Source organism: Geospiza fortis, unplaced genomic scaffold (assembly GCF_000277835.1).
Source record: "Geospiza fortis unplaced genomic scaffold, GeoFor_1.0 scaffold54, whole genome shotgun sequence".
Taxonomy (NCBI): Eukaryota; Metazoa; Chordata; class Aves; order Passeriformes; family Thraupidae; genus Geospiza; species Geospiza fortis.
The window spans coordinates 5,624,286-5,646,907 of NW_005054301.1; the positions used below are offsets into that span (position 1 = coordinate 5,624,286).

The following is a 22,622-nucleotide window of genomic DNA, read 5'->3' on the forward strand; positions in this document are numbered from 1 at the left end:
TTTTTGGTTTTTTTAAAGATGCGCTAATTTCTCTAGAAGATGTAAACCAAGAGTCCATGGAGAGAACAGAACAAGACTTAGGATAATAAAGATAATAGTTAGTATCATTTTCTCTTTGTAACCTTTTCTTTTTCTCTAATACAGCTCAGTCAGATGATTGATTCTGGTTCCAAGGGCACTCTTCCCAAAATATACACTAAGACTTCTTTTAAAACTTTGCTGAATTGGGCATTAGAAGGCAGCCTATCATTTGTTAAACAACAGTCAGGTTTACTTCAGTAGACAATCATTACTCTGTAGTTTAGAGAAAATAATCAAGAGAACAATACTTGAAATATCACTGCCAGACATGAGTCAAAATTCTTGACATCCTACGATGTTCAGGTAAAAGAATATAAAGTGTGATTGTTCCACAGCAAGTTTTCACCTATTGCTCTTTCTTGAGATGTAGTAGACAAGTTACTTCACAGCAGATTCTCTACGATACTATGCATTTGGGGCTGATCTTTCAATTCCTTAGAAGTCCAGGAATCACAGTATTTCCAGAGACAAAACATATTTGGGGAAATTAAAATACCTTTATAAGGAAACTCCAATACAAAAGTGAATACATATCAAGTCCTAGTTCAAAAATAAATAAAATATATACACACAGATATACATTTATCTGGTTACAGATAAAAATACTCAAAAAGGAAGAAATCCCTTTTCTGCCATCCTAAGTTGTCCCTTGGTCCATATCCTTTAAAATAATGCTAAATCAAATAATTACACAGTTTATTTTCGAGACTTTTTATACAGAGTCATAGAAGGCATGCCTCCAGAGAGGTGAAGGGCAAGAACTGAAAGAGATGAGTACAAATGAGTCAGACCCAATGACAAAAAGGACAAAGCAGGACGCTGTCTGGGTTGTCAGGATGAAAGCAACTGACCATCAGCCCTGGAGAGATGCCTGCCTACTGCCATCTCTCTTAGCTGAGAAGCCATAGAAAGACTTCAGCAATAAGGACAGTGCTCCTCACCTCATCAGTAATTGTGGCTGGATGTGCAGAAGCTCTGAGCACTTATAGCTGATAAGGAAGTTTGTAGGAAATATGATTTGAACCCACAAAAGGGTACAAAATCAGTCCCTGCAAATTGCCACTCTCTGTGTATCTCATCTTAGGCCCTTCAAATTAAAAAAAAAAAAAAGGGTTTTGCTTCAGTCTCAAATTCCTCACTTAGGCAATAAGGGTGACAGTAACATCCAAATGCTCAGCACACAAAATCATTAACATTCTAAGCTGTCATAGCAGGAGAAACCCTGAAGATACTAACAAATATCTTTCCTCTTCAGAGTGGAGTCTGGATGCTGTGCAGTAAATAAAACTTGAAGTCAGCCTAAGTAAGGGGGAGAAAAAAAATCCAAGCCAGCAGCTGTACATTCAGAGAGTCTCAACTGTCCTACACTAAGGACCCCGTGTGAAGGGGGCAGATGGACAGACTGAGACACACAACCCTCAAACCCATCATGCAAGTGCCTGATTGCATTGCACTGCACATGCAGAAGGGCACTGATTACAGCAACATGGGCCACTCAAATTGCAGCTTTGTCATCAGAGCTCGTTTTCTCGTTTTTTTGTTACTTGAGGGGTGGGTGGGGTGCTGAAGAAGATTCTTGTTTAAATGTCTAAATACACATGTAAGCAGATGAAGCCCGTTGTTTAGAGTCCTGCAGCCTATCAGTGTGGGGAGAAGGGTGAAATGTCACCTTCCCCAGGCAGCTCCTGCATTGTTTGGGTGCAGAACAACAGCCACACCCCATGGCCCCCTCTCCCCACCCAGGAATCAAACCCTGCATGTGTAATTGCCTCCTTCCTGTATCCACAGTATCTGAAAGGAGTAGTAAGGGATAAAAGATTCATGAAAGCTCCCCTTGCTGTTCACTGGATGACCAAGAAAGAAAACACAGGACTTCTTTCACTCACCATACAACATTCAGCAGCAGGAGTGTCTGGCTCAAAATGGGAACATGTGTTTCCCCATGGAGGAGGGTAGGTGAGTCCAAGCATTTGCAAATTATTTTGTGAAGCAGGATGAAGAGCCCTAAGGCAACACTGGTGAACCTCTCAGGAAGCTGGTGTCAAAATTACAAGGGAAACATCAGTGTCAGTGCTGGCATTAGTTTATCAGAACCACTGCTCTGCCATCACTGCACCTGCAGGCAGTCTGTGAGTGATGACACTTCTCAGAGGAAGATTTCTCCAATCTTTAGGTACAATTCTCCAATCTCCAGCACAACTTTTAAAGTGTGTTTTGAAAATTCTGTGTGCTACATCTGCCCTATTGCAGCAACTCCTAAGATCTGCTCACATTCTCATATTTAGACACCTCCCTGTCACTCCCCCACCAAAAATGAATTAAATTAATATAGTTTACCACTTTGAAAACCTATACTATATTTCATTAAAAAAACCGATGTATCTGCTCTTACTGGGAAATTGCTCTATGCCAGTAGAGAACAAAATTTGTACCCCAGATTGGAAATACCCTTCTATTTATATGTGAGAAGTTCTCCATTAGAACATAGCAAGTCTACTTGCATTCATCTGTAGTTTCAGTTGATTTTTATGAGCTGGAAAAACACAAAGAAAGGTTTCATGGTTTGAAAAATATCAAAATTGATAAATGCCATCATAGTCAGCCCTGTTATCAAACTTACCACCAGTTATTCAAACTGAACTGAGAAAATTCTCAGCCTTGGGATGTAAAATTAAGGACATGTAAAAAGCACCATTCAGCTTTTCCTTTTTAAATAGAAATTAATCCAATTATCAGATTAAATGCTTCATTACTCAAAATTTTAAAATTACAAAATTGCAAGTAGGTGTAAGACTGAAGCAGCTAATTTTTAGACATCTGAAATTGTTGACATTACTAGTAGTTTGCCAAATCTGAGCCCTTCCCATAAGACAATCTATTGCTCCTTGTTCCAACTACTTATACCTAAAAAAAATCAGCATATTTCACAGGGAACATTTCACAATTCTCACAGGTGCAGCTTGTAGTTGAGAGAGAAAAATAACCACTTTTAAAAATTGGACAACCCTCTACTGCCAATATGGTGTTAAAAACTTGAAGCCATTTCCAAAGGATCTTGATTTTTTTGTTTAAAAACATTTAGTCCACTTGGGATCTAATTTTTACAGTTTATTCATTGGAACAGTTAAGGTAAAGGGATTCCTGTGTTGCTCCTACCACAAATATGCACAGCTATTAATACTGGGACACGGGCACAGGCAAAAGAAAATGAGAAGTCCTCTGTTCATGTGATCCTTGAAGTCGTGTTATCATGGTAAAAAAGAATGATGCCATCTATCCTAAAAGGATGTTAGTGTTGGCAAAATGAATTGATATCCATTAAACTATCAATTGAAACTGACCTGCTCATTTAAATGACATCCCATTTGGAACTGGGCAGATCTGAAGCAGTGGCTTAGAAATGAAAGACTATTTAAGAAACTCTGGAATTGTTTCAAATTCCAAACAGGGAGCATCTCACTTGTCTAGAGACAATGTCCTGACAAACTGGGAAACAAAATCATTACCAAAAAACTCCAAAGAAGGGACATGATAAATTACCTCAAATCCTTCACTCAGGTTTGCAATTCAAAGCAAGAAAAGCATAGTAACTCCCTACAGACCTTCAGATTACAGTTTATACTTTATACTTACGGAAACGGTCAAGGAAGCATGCAGATTAATGGAGAGCCCAATACTGTAAATCTAGGCAGATGTCAGCAAAACCTCTCTTCCCCCATCTCAACTCAGTTCCTTTATATCAGATAAAACACTTCTTTCATATATTGATTTATTTCCAGTTTCTATAATCAGAACAGAGATTCTGCAAGAGCCTCATTCAGAGAATACACATCTTATTTAAAACAGAGGAATACAAGCAGGAATCTTTCTTATTTACATGTTACCCTTAAAATAAAGTCCCAAGAACCCAGAGTCCAACCCCTATCAAACAGCTAAATCTTATGACCTCATAAAATATGTGGGACATGCACAAGGCAGCTCTTCACAGACTTTGAGTAGACCTTTTTGTGAGCTATCTCTAGGAGAGCTCTCTTTGACAGCAGGAGGAAGCTGAAATGCAAGTGATGGTAGCTTTGGCTCACTATCTAGTGTTGTCAAAACCTGAGGGAAAAATCAAGGACTTCAGAAATGCCCAAGGACTCTGGTCAGACCAGAGCAGTCTCAGATCATGGCCCTCTTAGAAATGCCTCCAGCAACGAAATCTCACATGCACCAATCTAGGCAGCCTAAGCTTTAGCTCCAAGTTAATTTATATGCCATCTGCAAGAAAAAAGATGTTTTATTACTTAGAATTTCCAATGCCATAAAGAGTTTTCTACCACACAGGCATGACACCTCTGATCTTCTTCTGATAAAACTAAACAGACTGAGCTCTTAAGTATTGCAAACTATAAATACAATTGGTACAAAATTGCACTATAATACTGCTAAAGGAAATGCAATAAATTTTTTAATTAAAAAAATTTCTTACTTTCTAGGACCTTGTACATTGAAAAGCAGTGGTAAGAACTTTAGGTTCAACTGCCTGAAATACCACCTCCTATGGTAGTGTTACAGCAGCATTTGGGCAGCAAAGACTGGCAGCATATTTGGCTATATGAGTATAGGAAGCCTGAATAGCAATATTAGAACACTCCATGAGGAGTACCATAAGTGACTCTTAACAGTTTCTCTGTAACTCTGAAGAATACTTTAAGTATAGACACTAGAACTGAATGCATATGGATGTGGAATACTGGGGATTTTCATGCAGGAGCACAATTAAAGGTTAAATGACAAGTTTTACAGTATGAAGCTTATGAAAAATGATTTATATGGGTTAGTGGATTACATAGGACTTGTTGACTGGGCATACAAACACATGTCAAAAAAAGCCTCATTTTAAAGAAAGAACAAGACTTTTCACCCTTGCTGAAAAAAAAGTGTGGTAAGAAACAATGTCAGGATGCTGATATTAGAAAACAATATTCCAAGAGAAGATGCTATTTACTTATAAAGACAGTAATTAATAAGAAAACTGACTACAAACAAAGATATGCTAATCCTTACTTGATGTTTTCATCATCAGGATGTGTCCCTGTAAAAATATATTTAAATCCCATTGCAGGATAAATACTATAACCAAAAGTTCAAAAATGTTTTCTCCAGCCTCAAAAAAAGTTTGTACATCTTTTTTGAGGCAGGACACTGGGCTAGAAGAACACTAAAAAAAAGTATCCTTATATTACTGCTTTATCTTTACACTACCCCCTGGGTAGGCAAACCAGGTCACTGTGAGAGACAGACTGCCAAGACAAGCAGACCTTTGGTCTGACACAGTACAGCATTTTTCATGCTGTTCATCCCATTTCCTTCAGAGTTTACAAGGACAAGAGGGCAGCTTTGCAAAACCCTGATCATCCTAATACTGGCATCTCTGCTTCAGAAATTGAATACTCTAGCTTATCACACGCAGGGCTCAGCAATACTTTTCTTGATTATTGTATGCAAGTATATATATTTTGCATCTTTCTCTGATATAACAGGCTGTACCAGTCCATTTTCCAGTTTTACCAATTCTTTAAGCTGGTACAAGAATTCTCTTTACATAGCCTGCCAGTGAGTACATCTTTTCAGCTCACTGGACTCACAGTGACAGCCCTGTTTGCATGGGAAGGCATTCTCACCACATTAAAGTTGAGAACGATGTTGAAAGTTCCTTCTGTCTCTACAATGTAAATCTGTATTAGATGTCAAGTGACTGAGGCCCAGCCACATGTGGGTCTGCAGGCACTGATGCCAGTTTAGCTGCCCTGCCTGTGGCACTGTGGCACTCGCCTGTGGCACTACTCACTCTCTTAAAAAGAGATGCTTTGGTATAATTAAGCCATTATGTCCTCTGTGCTGAGTTCAAACCTTGTACTGGGTAAAGTTAATGGCCTAAGATAATCTTTTACCTCCTGTATAGCAAGTGTCCCCTTATGCTTCATGCCTTAAGAAGCATTACTGTAAAGTATTTTTCCCCCACTTGATGGTACAAAAGGATGTCGCAATCACAAAACACAAACTGGAACAGAATACAGGAAACAAAGACACAGAAATGAAGTATCACAATGAGAACATAAGTTCATCTTCCTTTGATAGTCTCCTAACAGACCATTAAAATACATTTTCTGAACAAATGTAGCATCCTTCACTTTTTCTTTACTGAAAAATTCTCTGGTTACAAACTGTTCCTCAAGACAATGAAGCAAAGTTCTTATCCACTTCACAAAATTTCTTTTCAATATCTAGGCACACATACTGTTTTTTGTAGCATCTTCCTTCTTCAGTACAGAAGGGGTTACAATAAAAGAGGCACTCCATCATGCTTCTTGCTGCCCTTCCTATAATTTCCCTTCTCATCCTCTGCCCACTAAGCAGGTCTCTGCAACATCCACAATATAACAGCAAGAGCATCTACAGTTTGAAGGACAGCGCTAACCTACTCAATGTCATTATTCAAGAATGATGCTGGCAAGACACACCTCTGCATACCACAATCACAAAGCTAATCTATCATCCAGTAGCACTAGTCCCAGCCTCTAACAAGTTTCTCTCCAGCTCCTGTTTTGCTGCTCTCTCCACTTCTTACTGCACCTTAAAATCATAAATCCATCACGACAGAAACTACATTCTTTTAGTTCAGTCTTCTCCAGGACTCACCAAACTGGGCATTAATCGTGACTAGAGCTCACTGAACTACTGGAAATGTGCAAAGAACAACTAGGAAATGTGCTTCTCTCAGCTTTTGATTTCTCTTTCACTGAATGTCCATCTTCTCCCTATACATAGAAGTGTGTCATTTTAAGATTGGTCACTGCCATCTATGAAAAACTGTTGCAATTGCATGAGGTCCCCAGAGACGAGAAGGGGTATGTATCATCACCCTCACCATCAACCACCACATTACCCACCAGACCTGTCTGGTTGGACTTGATGATCCCTCTGGGTCCCTTCCAACTCAGGATATTCTATGATTCTGATTTAAAGGACTTTAATTGCCCTTCAGTACCACCCAGTATGATCTCCTCTACAATTTTTCCAGGTACTGGGGCTAGACTAGCAGGTCTGTGTTGCTTGGGTCTCACTTCATGCCCTTCTTGTAAACTAGAATAATGCTGAGTAGATTCTAGTCAGGATAGACCTTTCCCAGACTCCCAAAACCTTCAGCAGGGAGTGAGAGAGATCATGCTACAACAACCACTAGCTCCTTCACTACTCTGGGATGAATCTGGCCTCATAGACTTACAAACATTCAACTGGTCCCTTACAATCTCCATGTACACGAACAAAGTCACTATTCCCACAGTAATGACACTCCAAATCAGAAGATAGAGCAGCCCAAGGTCTGTCAGTATTATAATGAGAACAAGGCCAAAAAAAAGTACTGAATGCCCTCACTTTTTCTTCACTCCAATTTGTTAGGTGATCATTTACAACAAATATCAGTCCAATGTTTTCCTTAGACCTCCTCTTGCTATTTATGTACTTCAAAAAGCCTTGCTTGTCTGACACAACAGCTCTGCCCAGTTTCAACTCTAATTAAGTTTTGGTGTATCATATCTTCTCCCTGCATATCTGAACTACAGCTCTGTAATTTTTCTGTGAAGCTTGACCTTGCTTCCAGAGATCATAGAATCTCTTTCTCTTCCTGAGATTCAAGAGGAGTTCCCTGTTAAGCTGGTCTTCTGCATGGCTTGTTTGACTTTCAACACAGAGAGAGCACCTGCTCTTGTGCTTTTAAAAGGTGATTCCTAAAAACAGCCCAGACTCAAGGAGTAGCACACTAGAACTAGCTCACTGAGTTGCCTAAAGTTAGCTCTGTTGAAATTCAGGGTAGGAACCTTGCTGACAGTTTTCCTCATTACATCAAAGATTTTAAAATTAGCCATTTCACGATCCTGTGGCAAAGGCAGCCACCTACGATCATATCTCTCAAAAGTCCTTCTTTATTAATAAATAACAGGTTTAGGAGGGGATCTTTCCTAGTTGGCTGAGTACTTGTGACTACAAATTATCTTCAACATACTTCAGGAATTTCCCAGGCTTGCTTGTCACAGTAGTATGGTATTCCCAGGTCCTGTCTGCAAAGTTGAAGTGTCCCATAAGGACAAGGAGAAACACAACTAGAGAGAAGGCAAAACTGAAAAAAGACTGGGAAGTCCTGGTGCACAAAAAGTGGAATACGAGTGAGCTGAGTATCTTTGGAGCAATAATCACTTACTGGACATCTTTACAGAAGGACAGCTACTAAAGCAAGGCATGTTATTGCTCCTTTCTACTCAAGTAATCCACATGGGAAGCAGTATCCTTCACACTGAGTACTGTGTGAGCAGAGTGAGCTCTAAGAAATCTGCCTTAGATGAAAAAAAAGAGGCAAAACAATGGACTTATTTTATTCATCTAAAAATGCTGTAGGTACTAAAATCTGTATCAAGTTACTGAAGTCTGAGGATATATTTTGATAAATACCCTAGAGTAACAAGGTGCATGATCCATTTAGGTTGCCTACCACTCAGGAGGATCAAATTTGGTTGAGAATCTGACTGATTTGGAAATGGATTCTAACCTAGAAATAGAAAAGACAGGGCAGCTGCAATAATTGGAGTCTCCTGGAACTTCCAGAAAGTTGCCATGGCAGGAAGTATGGCTTGTCAAGACACTGCCACAGCTGCTCTTCAGTACTGCCACAGGTACAATCTGCCTTTAAAGACAAGAAATACCTCCTAGGAGCTTACAACTTAAGTAAGGGCTTAACCAGATAACAGTGCTACTGACCTCAATATAAAAATATGATAAATTCTCTTTCCCTGCACCCAGAGAAAAATCATATGAAGCACTGCAACCCCCCCTCCACCACCACAATGAGATGAAGGCTCTTGATTCCCTAATACCTTTCTTGAAAAAGCTTTTAAAGTATCCTGACATCACATTAGAGAAAAAAACTATTTGGACAATACTAAGAATACTTAGAATGAAGCAAGATATATCACAATTGATTTTTACAAGGGAACACCATGGCTAAAATTGTATGTAAATAAAATAAATTCTATTTATTGCATAAAGCTGAATGGTCAGTAATCTGAGTAAATCTCTTGAACAGACTCAAACTAAAAGAGGTTGTGGAGGATACTCCACGAGATCAAAACCAATCAGTTTCACAAATGCTCTTTTAGGGAACCACTCATTATCATTAGAGCAGCATGCAGTTTAGATTACAAGGCTTCAAATCCTAAATTTTATCTGCAAGTTGTCAGGAGAACATTATCACCCTTCCCATTCACTGTATTCATGAGTACTAGATACTCAAGCTACTACTCTTCAGGTTTACCTTCTCTCCAGATGTTTTAATTACAGGCCCTCCAGTGCTGAAATTTCCTCTGTTACCCCTTAGACATCATTGTTCAAAATAGCTACAAATAAGAAAAAGCCATGACAACTTTAAAACAAGAACTCTTCTTCCTTTATAAACTGCTACAGCTTGTCCTGTAATCCAAATGGACTTCTGTACTCCTTCGTTAAAATAAAAAGGGTTTCCCTGGTCTAATTACTTCTAAAATGCACCACCCAAATAAATTTTAAAAAAAAGGAAAAAAAAAAGAGTTTTGAGAAGGATTTATAGTGACAGATCTGACAGTTTGCTTGCGCTGCAAAATATAAATCCAATTTGGATGTCTCCCCAAGAATAAGTAGGTATTAGGGGATCAGACACAGTGTGTATGTAGTATAACTAACTATATCTGTCAATCATGATTTACAGTCATTCAGTTTGTTTTGTGTATATTATGACCATTTCCCATTTTAATACACAGCTAATATAAATCACTGCTTCATATTCCCCCAATCAAATCTGTCCCTCAGTCATTTGATTCATAAGAGAACAGAACATTGCAAAACCAGTAAAATCACACATATTTTGCTGTCTGCTTAAGAGTGCTAGATGAACTGCCACAATCAAAACAGATTTTACAAGTTTAAACAGTCCTATCTGAAAGCTCCACACAAGGAAAACAAAAAGTTATATTCATACAAATAGGACTTAAAGGACTTAAGAAGCTGTGAGGCCACCTGTTCCTTGGTACATGCTATGCAAGTACATATTCTGAAAACATAGTCCAAGATAAGCTCCAGAGTTATTACAGAGAGAGAAGAAATCCCTGTCCATATATTCGGCAACACAGGAGGTAACAGCAGACCAAGTGGAAGTTCTATGAGGAGAATCTCTTTAGTGTACACTGCAGTGTAATGTGCAACCATCAGCAGGTGGAGACACCTCCAGTAGGTACAGCAGACAATACTTTTGAAGGAAGAGGAAGTATGATAGAGGAGTCTGATCTATACCTATAATGCTCTGAACTCAGGTGACACTTTAAATGGCTTTTTTGTTCAATGGCATGTTAACTTCAACAAGCATCCTTTAGAAACACTAACAGACATTTTTTAATTTATATACTGAGATACGGATGTTTTGTATAATCTTCTACCATACTGCAACAATATTCAAGGCTCTGGGTTTCTATCCAGGACACCAGCTTGCACATTTAGTCCAAGTAGTTCTCCCAAATCCTTATCCAGTAGGAGGTTTAGGAATGAACATGCAATATGCAATAAAGACTGAAGACATTCAGAACAAGGGAGAAGGAAAAGGTTGAATGGACAATGCTGCCAGTGAGCTAATGGCAATTTCTACATAGACAAGCACCATATTTACTTTGCCAGAAGCAACATGATTTGAGTCTGTTAGCACATGGCCAGAAAACATTCTGCTAATACAGGATTCAGGTTCCATGTTTCAATGTGTTAGTGTTCCCTCCTCATTCCCCAGCCAAGAAATCCTTCTCGTCTGGAAGCAAGCAGAGGGAGACTCCCATCTCTCAGGCAGTGGGACTTTCACACTGAAAATGCCAAATACACAAACAAGCAACATGTCCAGAGGGTGAATAAGAATCTGAAAACCCAAAAGAAAAGCTGTACATGATCCATTACATATGAGCTGGATTCAGGGAAAGAGATGAATTCATAATAAATACAGCGATAGCAGAAAAATTTCTACAAGCCACTGCAGTCCCAACACTGATTACCTTTTCTTAAACATAGATTCACAAACATGATTTAGGTGTGTGAGGCACACAGACCAGCCTGGATGATGGCACGCATCATGCACCAATACTGAAGATACCACACTGCCAAACAAGATGTTTGGTGCAGACAAACACCAGAATCAAACACTTCCAAAGTCGAGCAAGCCTTCACAGTTGCAGTGCTTCCATTCTAGCTGTATCCAGGGCTCTTCTCTGGTGGCATTTTAAAAAAGTTACTGGAGGCAGCAATAGTAGATTTCTCAGCTGCTGGTGTTTTCCCAGTCCACTCAGAGTTCTGGGATCTCAAGGATGGTGCTGCTGGTAGCTCTGATTCTGCTGCATCCATGTGGACAGATAAAGTTGCTGGAATATAAAATTGCAGGAAAGGGGGAACAAAGGAAGACAGTAAGAAAGGGCAATAAAAAATGTTAGAACAACTAACTTCATGGCAAACCCCTCATATATACAATTTAATTTATGAGGATATTATTTATTGAATTTCTAAAAGTTCTTCATCCAAATTCCTCTGAAATAGAGGTTCTTGATAGCACTAACAATTTTGCTCTAATGATTCATACATTCAAAACTCTAAGTTCCCAGTCCACTAACTAGCTCCCTTAGTCAGAGTTCCTGTTGAAAATCGAAAGTTTTAGCTCTCCCATATTTAAAGTGAATCAATTCACAATCATTCATCTTAAAATAACTTGGACTCCTTGCAAAGACTCAACTCTCTACTTGAGTCTTCAAAGTCCCTGAAGGTGTGGCAAATTTCAGGTTGCTAAGCTCATCTAAAGAGGAAAACATACTTCTCTTCACCCAGTAAGAGCAGTACCATGAACCAACACATACATGCAAAATGGTAAATCAGCATATTATGACAAGAAACTACTTGCCAAACTAGGTTGAAATCCATTCTCATTTTCTCAATACAACCACTGCTCCAAAATGGGACAGGCTATAATAGCCAGAGAGATTTGCAAATCCATAGCTCAACCCAACAGTCGCCCAAATTTCCAGAAGGATTGCCAAAAACCTAGAGGTATGAGAGTTTACTCCATTTCTCAGTATCCTGAATCACTCAATCCTCACAAGCAGAACAGGGCTGGGTAAAGAAGAGTAATTGCCATAGGAGTCTTTGAGCAAACAGAATTTTTTAAACAAGTAACTACTTCAATACAAAATACATTTCTTCATTGTAGTCTCACAACAGATAATAGTTGTTTGTGCATTTTAATTACGAGTGGCATCTGCTGCTCCGTAGTGGAGAAGGATAAAGAGGCCACAGCAAGCCTCAACTAGAGGACAGATTGCTTTGAAGTTTAAATAAAAAGTCAGTTCGATGCTTGAGGTTCCACATTCAGTAGATCTGGAACCCCAACAATGCTGCTTCTGTAAATCCAAAATGGTCAGTCATTCCCATACAGCTACAACACAGCTGACACAAGTACCTTGCAATTTTAGATCCAGCCCATCTTCCTCCATCTGAAGGTCATACAAAACATGAAAAAACCCCCAACAACTGAGTTGATCCTTAAACTCACAATCACCCGCAATACTACACTATGTGCCCCTTGCTAGCAGCCTCCACACTCAGGCTCTCTATCTTTCCTCATAAAAAGAGAAAAAGAAAAGGACTGAAACTGGCTTCTTGTTTCTGGGTATGGCAGAGAATGAATAATTAGCAAGAAATAGGAGAGGGAAAATTCACCAAATTGCTATTACTTATCAGACTATTCTCTGATAAGCAGTTTCACAGGTTGCTGTCAACTTTTTTACAAGCTAAGTGTGAATACATGCCAAGGCAGACAAACATCCATTTATACAGATTTTTAGCCTGGACTCACTGTAATAGCTGATTAGGATGCCAGTTACCATGTGAACTGCTACATACGTAGAGGATTAAACCACATAAACATTAAAAACTTTGGTGTAAAGATTGGTAGTTGTTCACCATTTATGACCCAACCATCTGTACTTGTGGCCTATTCAGAGAAAACGAAGACAGACATGACATTCTTCATCAGATTCCTTTCAAAGTAGAGAATAACTTCCATGAGAATAACAGTTTATGCAGTATTTCTCAGACAAGCTCTACTGTGCCACTGGGGATATTATTCCAAATCTACTGTACTGCAATGGAAAGTAACTAAACACAAGGACACCATCCATGCCTTCCAAGCCTCAGATCACTGAAAGGTCAAAGGACCTTTACCACCACAGACCTTCTTCCTCCCTAGGCACTGGCTATTGGTCACTGAGTTGGATGAACCTCCAGTCTAATCCAGTACAGTCAACCTTAACTTCCACCAGATTTCCTTATTCTACTGCCAAACTACACCAGCCAGATTTTTGTTCTTATCAGGTAAACGCCTCATGCTTTAGGGCTCACACTGTTCAACTGTGTAGTGTGGAAAACCTTAATTTTCAGTCTCTCTAAATATTTGCATAAATTTGCCTGACTTAATTTTGATAAAAGTAATTTCCTAAAGTGGAAGTTAATTCTGAATTTTCTACCCACTTTTTGTTGTTTTCAACAGCTCAGTTATGGTATTTAGGCCAGCTAGCCTCAAAGAGAAGGATTAATACCAGAACTTTAATACTATAGCAATACAATAGAGACCCAAGGCACTTCTACAGTAATGCAGTTTCTTGATGTTCATGCAAGGGTCTCTGGGAAAAGATACTTTACCAGAACTCATAAATACTCACAGTCTTGAAAGTATGTGAGAAGACATGGAATAAATTTAGTTGCTTGGTTCCCAAATAAATATTATCTCTAGCTGCCTTTTCTCATTCCTGCACTGAGAAGGGAAACAGCACCCACATCTCATCTGCCTTTTATTAGCATCTTCTGATTTCAGCTAAATTCAACTCAAAACTTTCTGTAGATGGTGGGGGGGTGAGGCGACAGGGGAAGATTTGTAGCTGCATGTTTAAGAAAGAAGCTAAATTCATCACAATGACAGGGGATAGTGTTGGCAGAGATTTGAGCTATTTATTCTTTTAGGAAAATCCTATAAAGAATGACACGAGGAAGCCTCTATCTGCAGTCTTGTTCATCACACTGGTGAGGAGTCCGATAACAGATGTATGCAGTAGCGTGATTTAGTGCCGGGAGCTGGCCCCTGATGTGTATTAATACAGCGGCAAAGCGGAACGAGCCCCTCTTCATCACTCATCTCTATAAAAGAGGTGGAATCCGAGATGGCCCGATGTTCGGCAGAGCAAGCCCATTTGTTCTGCTGACTGATGAAGCCAGCTCAGGCTGTGTCCTTCACCTCCACGGGGCACTCAGGTTGCAAAAAAGGAGATCACTGAAGCAGGACCTGGTCAACAAGTGAGACGAGAGCAGTTGGACTCAGTGAAGGAGCTATTTAAAGGTGAAGAAATCCAGCACTCTGTGTCTGCATGACAGGCACGGGCCTGTATTCTGATTTACCTGTGCTCCACCTTTTGCAGAAGTAAAATATCACAAACATAAAAAGCCTCAGAAGTGAAAAAAATGAGACTGCCATGACTCCTCAGGCACTCCTCATGTGAACACCCATATATGACATTTATATAGGGGTAAGTAGATGCATGGCAAGGGAGAAAAATCTTTATCTCATCAATATCTAACAAACGTAAGAGTGTCCAACTAATTCTACATTATGGCAAAATAATACTAGGTATCTTTTTAGGCATTAGTAATTCCATAACAAAATCTCCTTTGACAGAAATAACATCAGATTCCAGAAGTTTCCAAGTTACTTGTCCATGTTGTGCTTCAACTGTAATTGGGAATCTGTAGTAGAACATCATTTAGGACACAACTTCAGTTACCCGAACATAGAAGTTTCTTTCTACAAGTCAATATTGCAGCAAACCTTGCCCACAGCTGTTCACTTGCTGAGGATATTTCTAAACAGGATCTCAGGAAGGGATCTTTACCATTCCTGACCATTAAAGACTTTGCAGACCTTGTCTCTTGATGATCAGCCTAAGCATACTACCCATACTCTACTAACTATACTTCTTCCTTATTCTGTAATACATAACAATCCTCTCTCCCTCATCCATAGTAAGAAAGCTTTCCAAAACCCCTGTGCTATTTCCAGAGCTAAGTTCCACTTCAGATGCACTCTCAACTCTTCAAAAAGCATTCACTATACAATTTGCCTTATCAGGTAAGTACAACTTAAATAGTACTTTGAAACATGTAGGCATGGAAACAGAAGCTCTCTGAAAAATAAATAAATGGACAGGTAACAGGGGACAGTGAGACATTAGCACTCTACCACAAAAATCTAGTATTCCAGTGCTAAGATTCTATGGTTTTAGATACTATCCCTTTTACTACAGAAGCTCAAACATCTCAAAATGGAATACTCAAAAGCCAGGAACGAATAACCTAAATAAATAATCAATAATAGATGAGACTTTTGCTGAAAAACAGATTAATAATGTTCTTTTCTCCTTTTTTTTTTTTAGTACAGAACCTTTCCAACAGTTTGCAATCCAGATCAGTGGCCTGGAGAGAAAGCTCAGCTTTCTTCCCTGCTTCATTATTCTGTTTATCCACCAGCCCAAGGAGGAAACACAAACTTCCCTCTATTAATCATCAGTTTATTTGGTCTTCCCCACTGTTTTTACATCTCTGTTTTTTCCAGCATCTTACCCACTACCTTGTTAGTGGATTACAAGAGTTATTAATAAACTAGTTGGAAGAATATATATCAGCGGATAGTCGCAAGATAGGGTAAGGTGAAAGGACAGAAAGAAACATGCTAAAACCCACTATGTTCATCAGATTAAAGCTTTTTCTGATTAAAGCCATATTCTGATGACTAATTAATGACTTTTCAGAAATCTGCCACATGAAAATACACCAGTATTTTAATGACTACATCCCCATAACAAGAAAAAACTATTTTCATCCAAAAGAATAAGACAACCCCCAAGGAGTAAGTGGTTTCACCCAATGATTACACAAAAATTGACAGATTTTTGCTCCTGTGAAAGTGTCTACAAATACCCCGATAAAGGACATCACAGCCACCAGCTAATCCAGCCCAATACACTGTGCATACTGGTAACTGCCTATTATGAACTGCATAATTTAGGACAGTGGAAAGAACACCTTATGAAGAAGCAGATTACTATTCACAGTAAGGTGAAGCACTGCAAATTATATTAACTTAACATTGCTACATTGCAAAAAAATTGTTTACTAGGCAGCTTTTGATGCTATGCAAAAACACGTTATGCCCTCTCACACGTTTGATTAGTTTCAAAGCAAAGTAACACCACCTTTGCCTGTAGTGCTTTGCTCAAAAGGGGCATGATTATAAAAATTTTGGCAGGTTACCTGATGTTGGGCTAGACATGGAGGCTGCAGCTGGCTTTCGTTTCCTCTTGATGTCCCTTGAACATGGTGGTCCCAGGTGGACATTTGCTTGCCTATGGAGAAAATAAAACAAATCAAACTCAGTTCCAATATCACATTTTTGTAAGACTGACCAGTCACCTCCAGCTCCTACCTTCCCATCAGCTTCTTAACTAGTAAGTAGCACAACCCAAGTTTCCCAAGGAGTTTTGCTCACATTCTTTGTCAATATAAATTATTCTCCCATTTCCTTTAAGAGCTCACACATAAACTGCTCAGAAGAATAATTATTTCTTAGCCTTTAAAGCCTTCAACCTTCTGGTTTTGTATTAATTCCAAACTAACTCCTTGCATACATAAAGACGTAATCAAGCAGTGATGTGATATGTGTCCTACCATTACTTCTATGAATGAGTAACAAATGTCTGCAAGATTGCTCTTTATGTAAACTGTGTGATATTTGCTCCTTAGTCAGAAATTATTTTGCAATCTGTTTGGTACTGTTGAGTAATCTTAGAAGGTACCTATAATGCCAAATGTCCACACATGTTGTTTCCATTACAGTAGCAAGTTTGTAAAGTTAGGAATGCAAAGCTCTCTCATGTGTTTTCAAAATCATTATTTCCTTATTAAAGTGCTGTGCAAACAGCTGAATCTGACTTATGCCAGTGTTGTTGCACCTCTAAACTGGCTGAAAGGCTTAATCTGTTCTGTTAATATCAACTGTTAAGTCTGAAGCCTACTGATGTCCGTTTCAGTTTAATCATTTGCCAATTAAGAAGTAGCCAGTTGCCAATTAAGAAGAAATCTGTATTGTTGGAACCGACTTGAGCTGAGAACTCCTCCAAGTTATGCACCTGTAGGACGCAGAGAAGTTTAATTCAGAAATAAGTCTTTGCAGCAGACTAAAGAACATCCTCAAATACCATCCATAATGGTTATAAAGCCATAATTTAGCAATGACATTGGGTTCAAATCCCTTCTTTGTCCAGTATAACAGACTTCCTTTGGCAAATTCCTGGGCCACACTTATCATGAGATCTGATGTGCAAAATGCAGATCTACAGTGCAAATAAAATCAGTTAAAGACTGTGAGGAGCTTACATGATGTAAAATTTGTAAGCCTACAAGTTTTGATGATTAAATGCTGAAAAGCTTCAGTGTCTTCAAAGCTTGTTACTTTGACTTTAAAAAAAAATCCTGAAAGTTTAACAAACACTTTTATCACATACCAAAGCCTTTGAAATATAAAAAAAAGGAAAACTTAACGGATTTTTATTTTCATGACAAAAATCTATTAAAAAACCCAAACCCACTTATTTACAATATGTATTATTTTAGATGCTGTATTTATGCAAAACCAAGTTGTGCTTTTGTATCTATACAGAACAGTGCAGGGACCACAAAGAAATTCCTATACTAGTCCAGTCTATAAATTGTTTGAATGCTGCTGGGTCTATCTATTTACCTGAAAAAAAAAGTGCAAGCACAAAAAAAAAAAAAAAAAAAAAAAAAAGAAAGAAGAAGAAAATACCTACTGTTCCATCTTCTCAACTAAAATTCAAAAGTTCTACAAGAAGTCTGTAAGATCTGTCCTCCAAATCTGACATTGAAGAACAGCTTCAAAACTTTTAAAATAGCACTATGTTTCACAGTTTTTCAAATATGGGAGCACATATTAATACAACCAGACAAAGTCTCCTGAGGGGATGGAGTGTACCCTCAGTAAACTCACCAAGTGCTGGGTCCTTCACTTTGGCCACAACAACCCCATTCATTGCTGCAGGCTGGGGGAAGGGTGGTTGGAAAATGGCCCAGAGGAAAAGGGCCTGGGGGTGCTGATCAACAGCAGTGAACATGAGCCAGTGTGTGCCCAGGTGGCCAAGGCCAGTGGCATCATGGCTTGGATCAAGAATGCTGTGGCCAGTTGAACCTGGGAAGGGGTCATTCCCCTGTACTTGGTGAGGTTGCACCTCAAGTCCTACGTTCAGTTCTGGGCCCCTCACTACAAAGGACACTGAGGTGCTGGAGCATGTCCAGAGAAGGGCAATAGAGCTGGGGAAGGGTCCAGAGCACGAGCCCTGTGAGGAGCAGCTGAGGAAGCTGGGGTTGTTTAGCCTGGGGGAAAGCAAGCTCAGGGAATATCATATTGCTCTCTACAACTACCTAAAAGGAGGGTGTAGCCAGGCAGGAGTCGGTCTCTTCTCCCAGTCAACTGGCAGAAGAATGAGAAGACAAAGTCCTGTGCAGCACCACAGAAGGTTCAGGTTGGATATCAGGAGGACTTTCTCCAAGGAAAGGGTTGTCAAACATTAGAATGAGCTGCCCAGGGAGGTGGTTAGAGAAACCATCCCTGGAGGTAAAAAAGCTTTCAAAAATAGTGGCACATCTACGGAATGCACATGCAAATCTCATGTTTGTACACCAAAGTGACTCACCTCTAAGTAACTTCATGAATGCTAAAAACTGCTTTTGTACATGACTATAATAGTGGCTATACAGTGTTTTAACATAGCTTTAACCATGTATTCTGAAACATCTAAACACATATAGCCTGAAGAAAAGATTCCGTTTTTTATTTTGCATCAGTGACACAGTATTAGATTACCAACTGCAAGACTATTATATAATTGTACATAATAATCCAATTAATTTTAAATAATATAACAACAAAAATAATTTTTAAATGTTCCCTTTTTAATTTCATGAACTTATACCAACATTAGCCAGTTGATCCTACGTGGAGTATGTACTATCATTTCCAAGAGATTTTATGCAATTTTCCCCAGCTCACAAATGTTACAGCTAGATTTTGCATAAAAGCTCCTGGCTCCCTGCTACATACTCAAACATCTATCCTTACCTGATGATTACACAAGGGGTAAAAGAAAGAAAAATGAAAACAGAACAATCTCAAAATCCCTTCTTGTAGTGCACGTAAAGACAAATCATACTTCACTTGAAGACTACTAGCAAGAATGCTCTATCTAGTAGCTGTATCTAGTAAGATACAAAGGCTCAGAGGTCATAAATTGTCTCTGTAACATGTTTTCCTTTCAGGTTTATCCCTTACTGATCACCCACACTTCAGTTAGTAAATCAGGAACCTATTGATTATTCACTGGCTCTGAGTGACCCAGTGGTAAAAGTGTCATTTCAAGTGGCTGGTGCACTTTACAGGCACCATAAATCTGCAGGGAATCTCCAGGTGGTAAGTACCTTGGGAGAGAGAAGAGCAGAAGATTGCATTCAGGGATGATACTCCTCATTAAGGCCTGGACAGAACGGATGCCTGAGGTATAACTTATGAAATACGGAGATTTTTGGTAGATAGCACACTTTTCAATGTAAATTTCTAATCACTAGCTTGCATGAAGGTCTATGTGAGTGAAATAACAGAATTCATGAATCTCAATTTAAAAGCAGACTCCTATAGACTCCTATCAAACACCACCACTAGGAAAATCAGGTCATGGATATCACAGCACCCAACATAGCAGTGATAGGCTGAATTATAAAACATGAAAATACCACAAGTTGCAATGATAAATTAGTTCTTCTTCCAAAGCTGAATTTTAACAACTCTTCTGAACAGTTAAAAATCACTCTAGAGTAGACTAGAACAGGAAAGGCTGACAGAAAATGCATATTTGTGCATTGTCACAGCCTTCTGTGAAGAAGTTTGAGACCAGAACTTTGTGAGATGAAAGATCTGGGCCTAAACTTACAAAGTAAAATAGAACTTACACTGTCCTTACTAGTCTTCACTCTCTTCTGCTAGGCCTCCATGCTTTCTTCAATTTTGTATAAACAGTAATGAGAAAATAATTCCCTGGTTTCTTTTGGATTATGACAGGTTCGTCATAAGAAAAAAACAAAGTTGCAGTGCTTAGTCACAGATGGATCTGCCAGGTGACCAGAGACTAACATGAAAACATAGTTTACAATCTTAGAGATAACAGAAATTCTAACCCTGGAAGAGAAAAAGGAGAACACACTTAGAGAAACAAATCAGGATCAAAAATGTGGCTGTTTTGTTGGCTGCCATATATTCAACTCACACAGCAGTCACTGCCAGGAGTTAGTGAATGAAAAATTACACATATATAGGAAAAATGGCTTTCAACAATATGAAAAGTCTATAGTGTCTTTTTGACAGTGATAATATTTTTTGTAATGACAAACTAAAGGAATTATTCAGGAAATCCTTTTTGCCTTTTGTTTTTAACATAGAACTTATGGTACCCAGATCTGCATGCAGGTCATGCTGGAGAAAAAACAGGCTTTTTTATGCAGAAAGATTAAATTCATGGTAGTCTCTAATGTGTCAGAAGCAATGCTTCCTTTCATTTCTTTTCCACATATTTATTCTATGACTTTATTTACATGATTTTTAATGATCAGTGCTTGCACACACAGGATTCCCATCTCACTTCTACAGTTTGAGATGACCATGCACTGGAGCTTGCCACTATTTCACATCTACCACAGTATTTCAACAGAAAATTAGGATTGGCAATACAATCTGTGGGAGACAATACAGAGCACAAGCAGACACTATTCCACAAAGAATCTTACTGGACAGCATCAGGACCCTGAAAACTTCACTATCTGTGAAATCTAAATTGTAGCATGAAGTCCACTCTTTTAAAATTCAGGGTAAAAACCAGCTCAATCTTGCAACAAAGGTCTCTGAAAAGGCCATACAGAGCTAAATGTGACAACCTGTGGCCTTCTTGGAGGCAAGAGGCACACTGTACACTTGTAGGTGTATGCCTCTCACTGTCACCTCACATCATGCAGCTTGTTTGCTTGCACTCTTTATTCTAACCCTATCCTCAGAAGAAGCAAGGCATTATACAGTGAGGCAGTCATTAGTCTACTAGTAGAAAAACAAGGGATGTTATTATCCTCATGTTAAAGTGAATGTTAATAGAGACTGCCTTTTAACAAAGACACTGCTACTAAATCTCCACACAACCCAGCTGTTGCTGTTGTGATGCTTTATTCAGAGCAAACACAAGCCAAATGAAAGGCTCTTTCTCTAAGCCCTGAGGTGTTACCTGAGGCTGTTGATGGTGGCTTCACAAAATTAATAGTAAAAGCAGACTTCTTCCTCCTCTTTGACTACAGAGCCAGCTGGGCACCAGTCTAATCTGCACATAACGTGCAAATCAATACAAGTCGCTCATCCTATCTGCATGCAAAGCTCCCACACGCACAAGTGGTTCTTGCTATCACATCCCAGTGTAGATATTCCTGATGCACAGCAGTCTCCTATGCCTTGCAGAGCCTCCTGGGAAAGCTTCTAGAGCACATTTTCAGATTCCAAAATCTCTAATAGGTCAGCTCACTTCTTCAATCATCCAAATCTCATAGATCTTCAACAGCAGCAGTCTGTTCCCCAAGTAAGCATTATAATGATGCGGCAATTTCATTCCTAAAAGTCTGCATGTGGCAAATGCAAGTCAATGCATTTTCTTCTTGTTTTCCATGTAAGCACTCTAAGCAGAGATGTGATCCCATATATTATATTCCCCATTTTCACACTGAATCACACTGTAACTGTGCCAGAAAGACTCCTACTGTTTGCCAGATCTGCTGAGTACATAGATTTGAAATAGCAAGTAAAAAAAAAATTCTGAAGCCAAGGGGAATTTATTTTTCACTCCAGGGAATTAGGATTCATCAAAATGGGAATATCAGGCCCCAGTCGACTGCATGTGACACTAGGTTGATAGCTGCTGTTCATTGCATGCCTGTCAGAAGAATTCAGTTATATTCCCAACTGGAATATTAGCCAGGCTTTAGCAAAGGAAGACATGAAAATCCTCCAGCTAAATGGAAAAAGAGTAAAAAAAAATAGGGAGAAAGGTTGCCTAGAATGAACTGGATACTGTCCTGCTCAAGCAGGAGAAGTATGAAATTGTGGACATGTGTTCACTCCTCTGGCTGCCTCAGAAAAGGCCTGACCTTGCAAGCAATCCCTGTATTTCCACATGCTCAGGGGTAAGAAGCAGAAATATCAAGATCTCTGTGCACAGATACAGAAGTGACAGAACAATATTTGTTTT

The 22,622-nt window shown here is 39.1% G+C and overlaps 1 protein-coding gene across 3 annotated transcripts in view; it reads right to left on the bottom strand.

The window, feature by feature from the left end:
• Nucleotides 1-563: 563 nt before the first annotated feature.
• GPATCH2L (G-patch domain containing 2 like) overlaps nt 564-22,622 on the bottom strand; it is a 41,973-nt gene continuing 19,914 nt past the window's right edge. For 2 of the 3 annotated variants that reach the window (XM_031064436.1, XM_005417463.3), the window contains exons 9-10: nt 16,531-16,622; nt 564-11,546 (exon numbers count right to left, since the gene is read on the bottom strand). In XM_031064436.1, coding sequence (XP_030920296.1) covers nt 11,374-11,546; nt 16,531-16,622 — 265 coding nt within the window. In that variant the 3' untranslated portion in view covers nt 564-11,373. The remainder of the gene's footprint in view (nt 11,547-16,530; nt 16,623-22,622) is intronic. The other variant, XM_031064441.1, reaches the window with a different exon arrangement.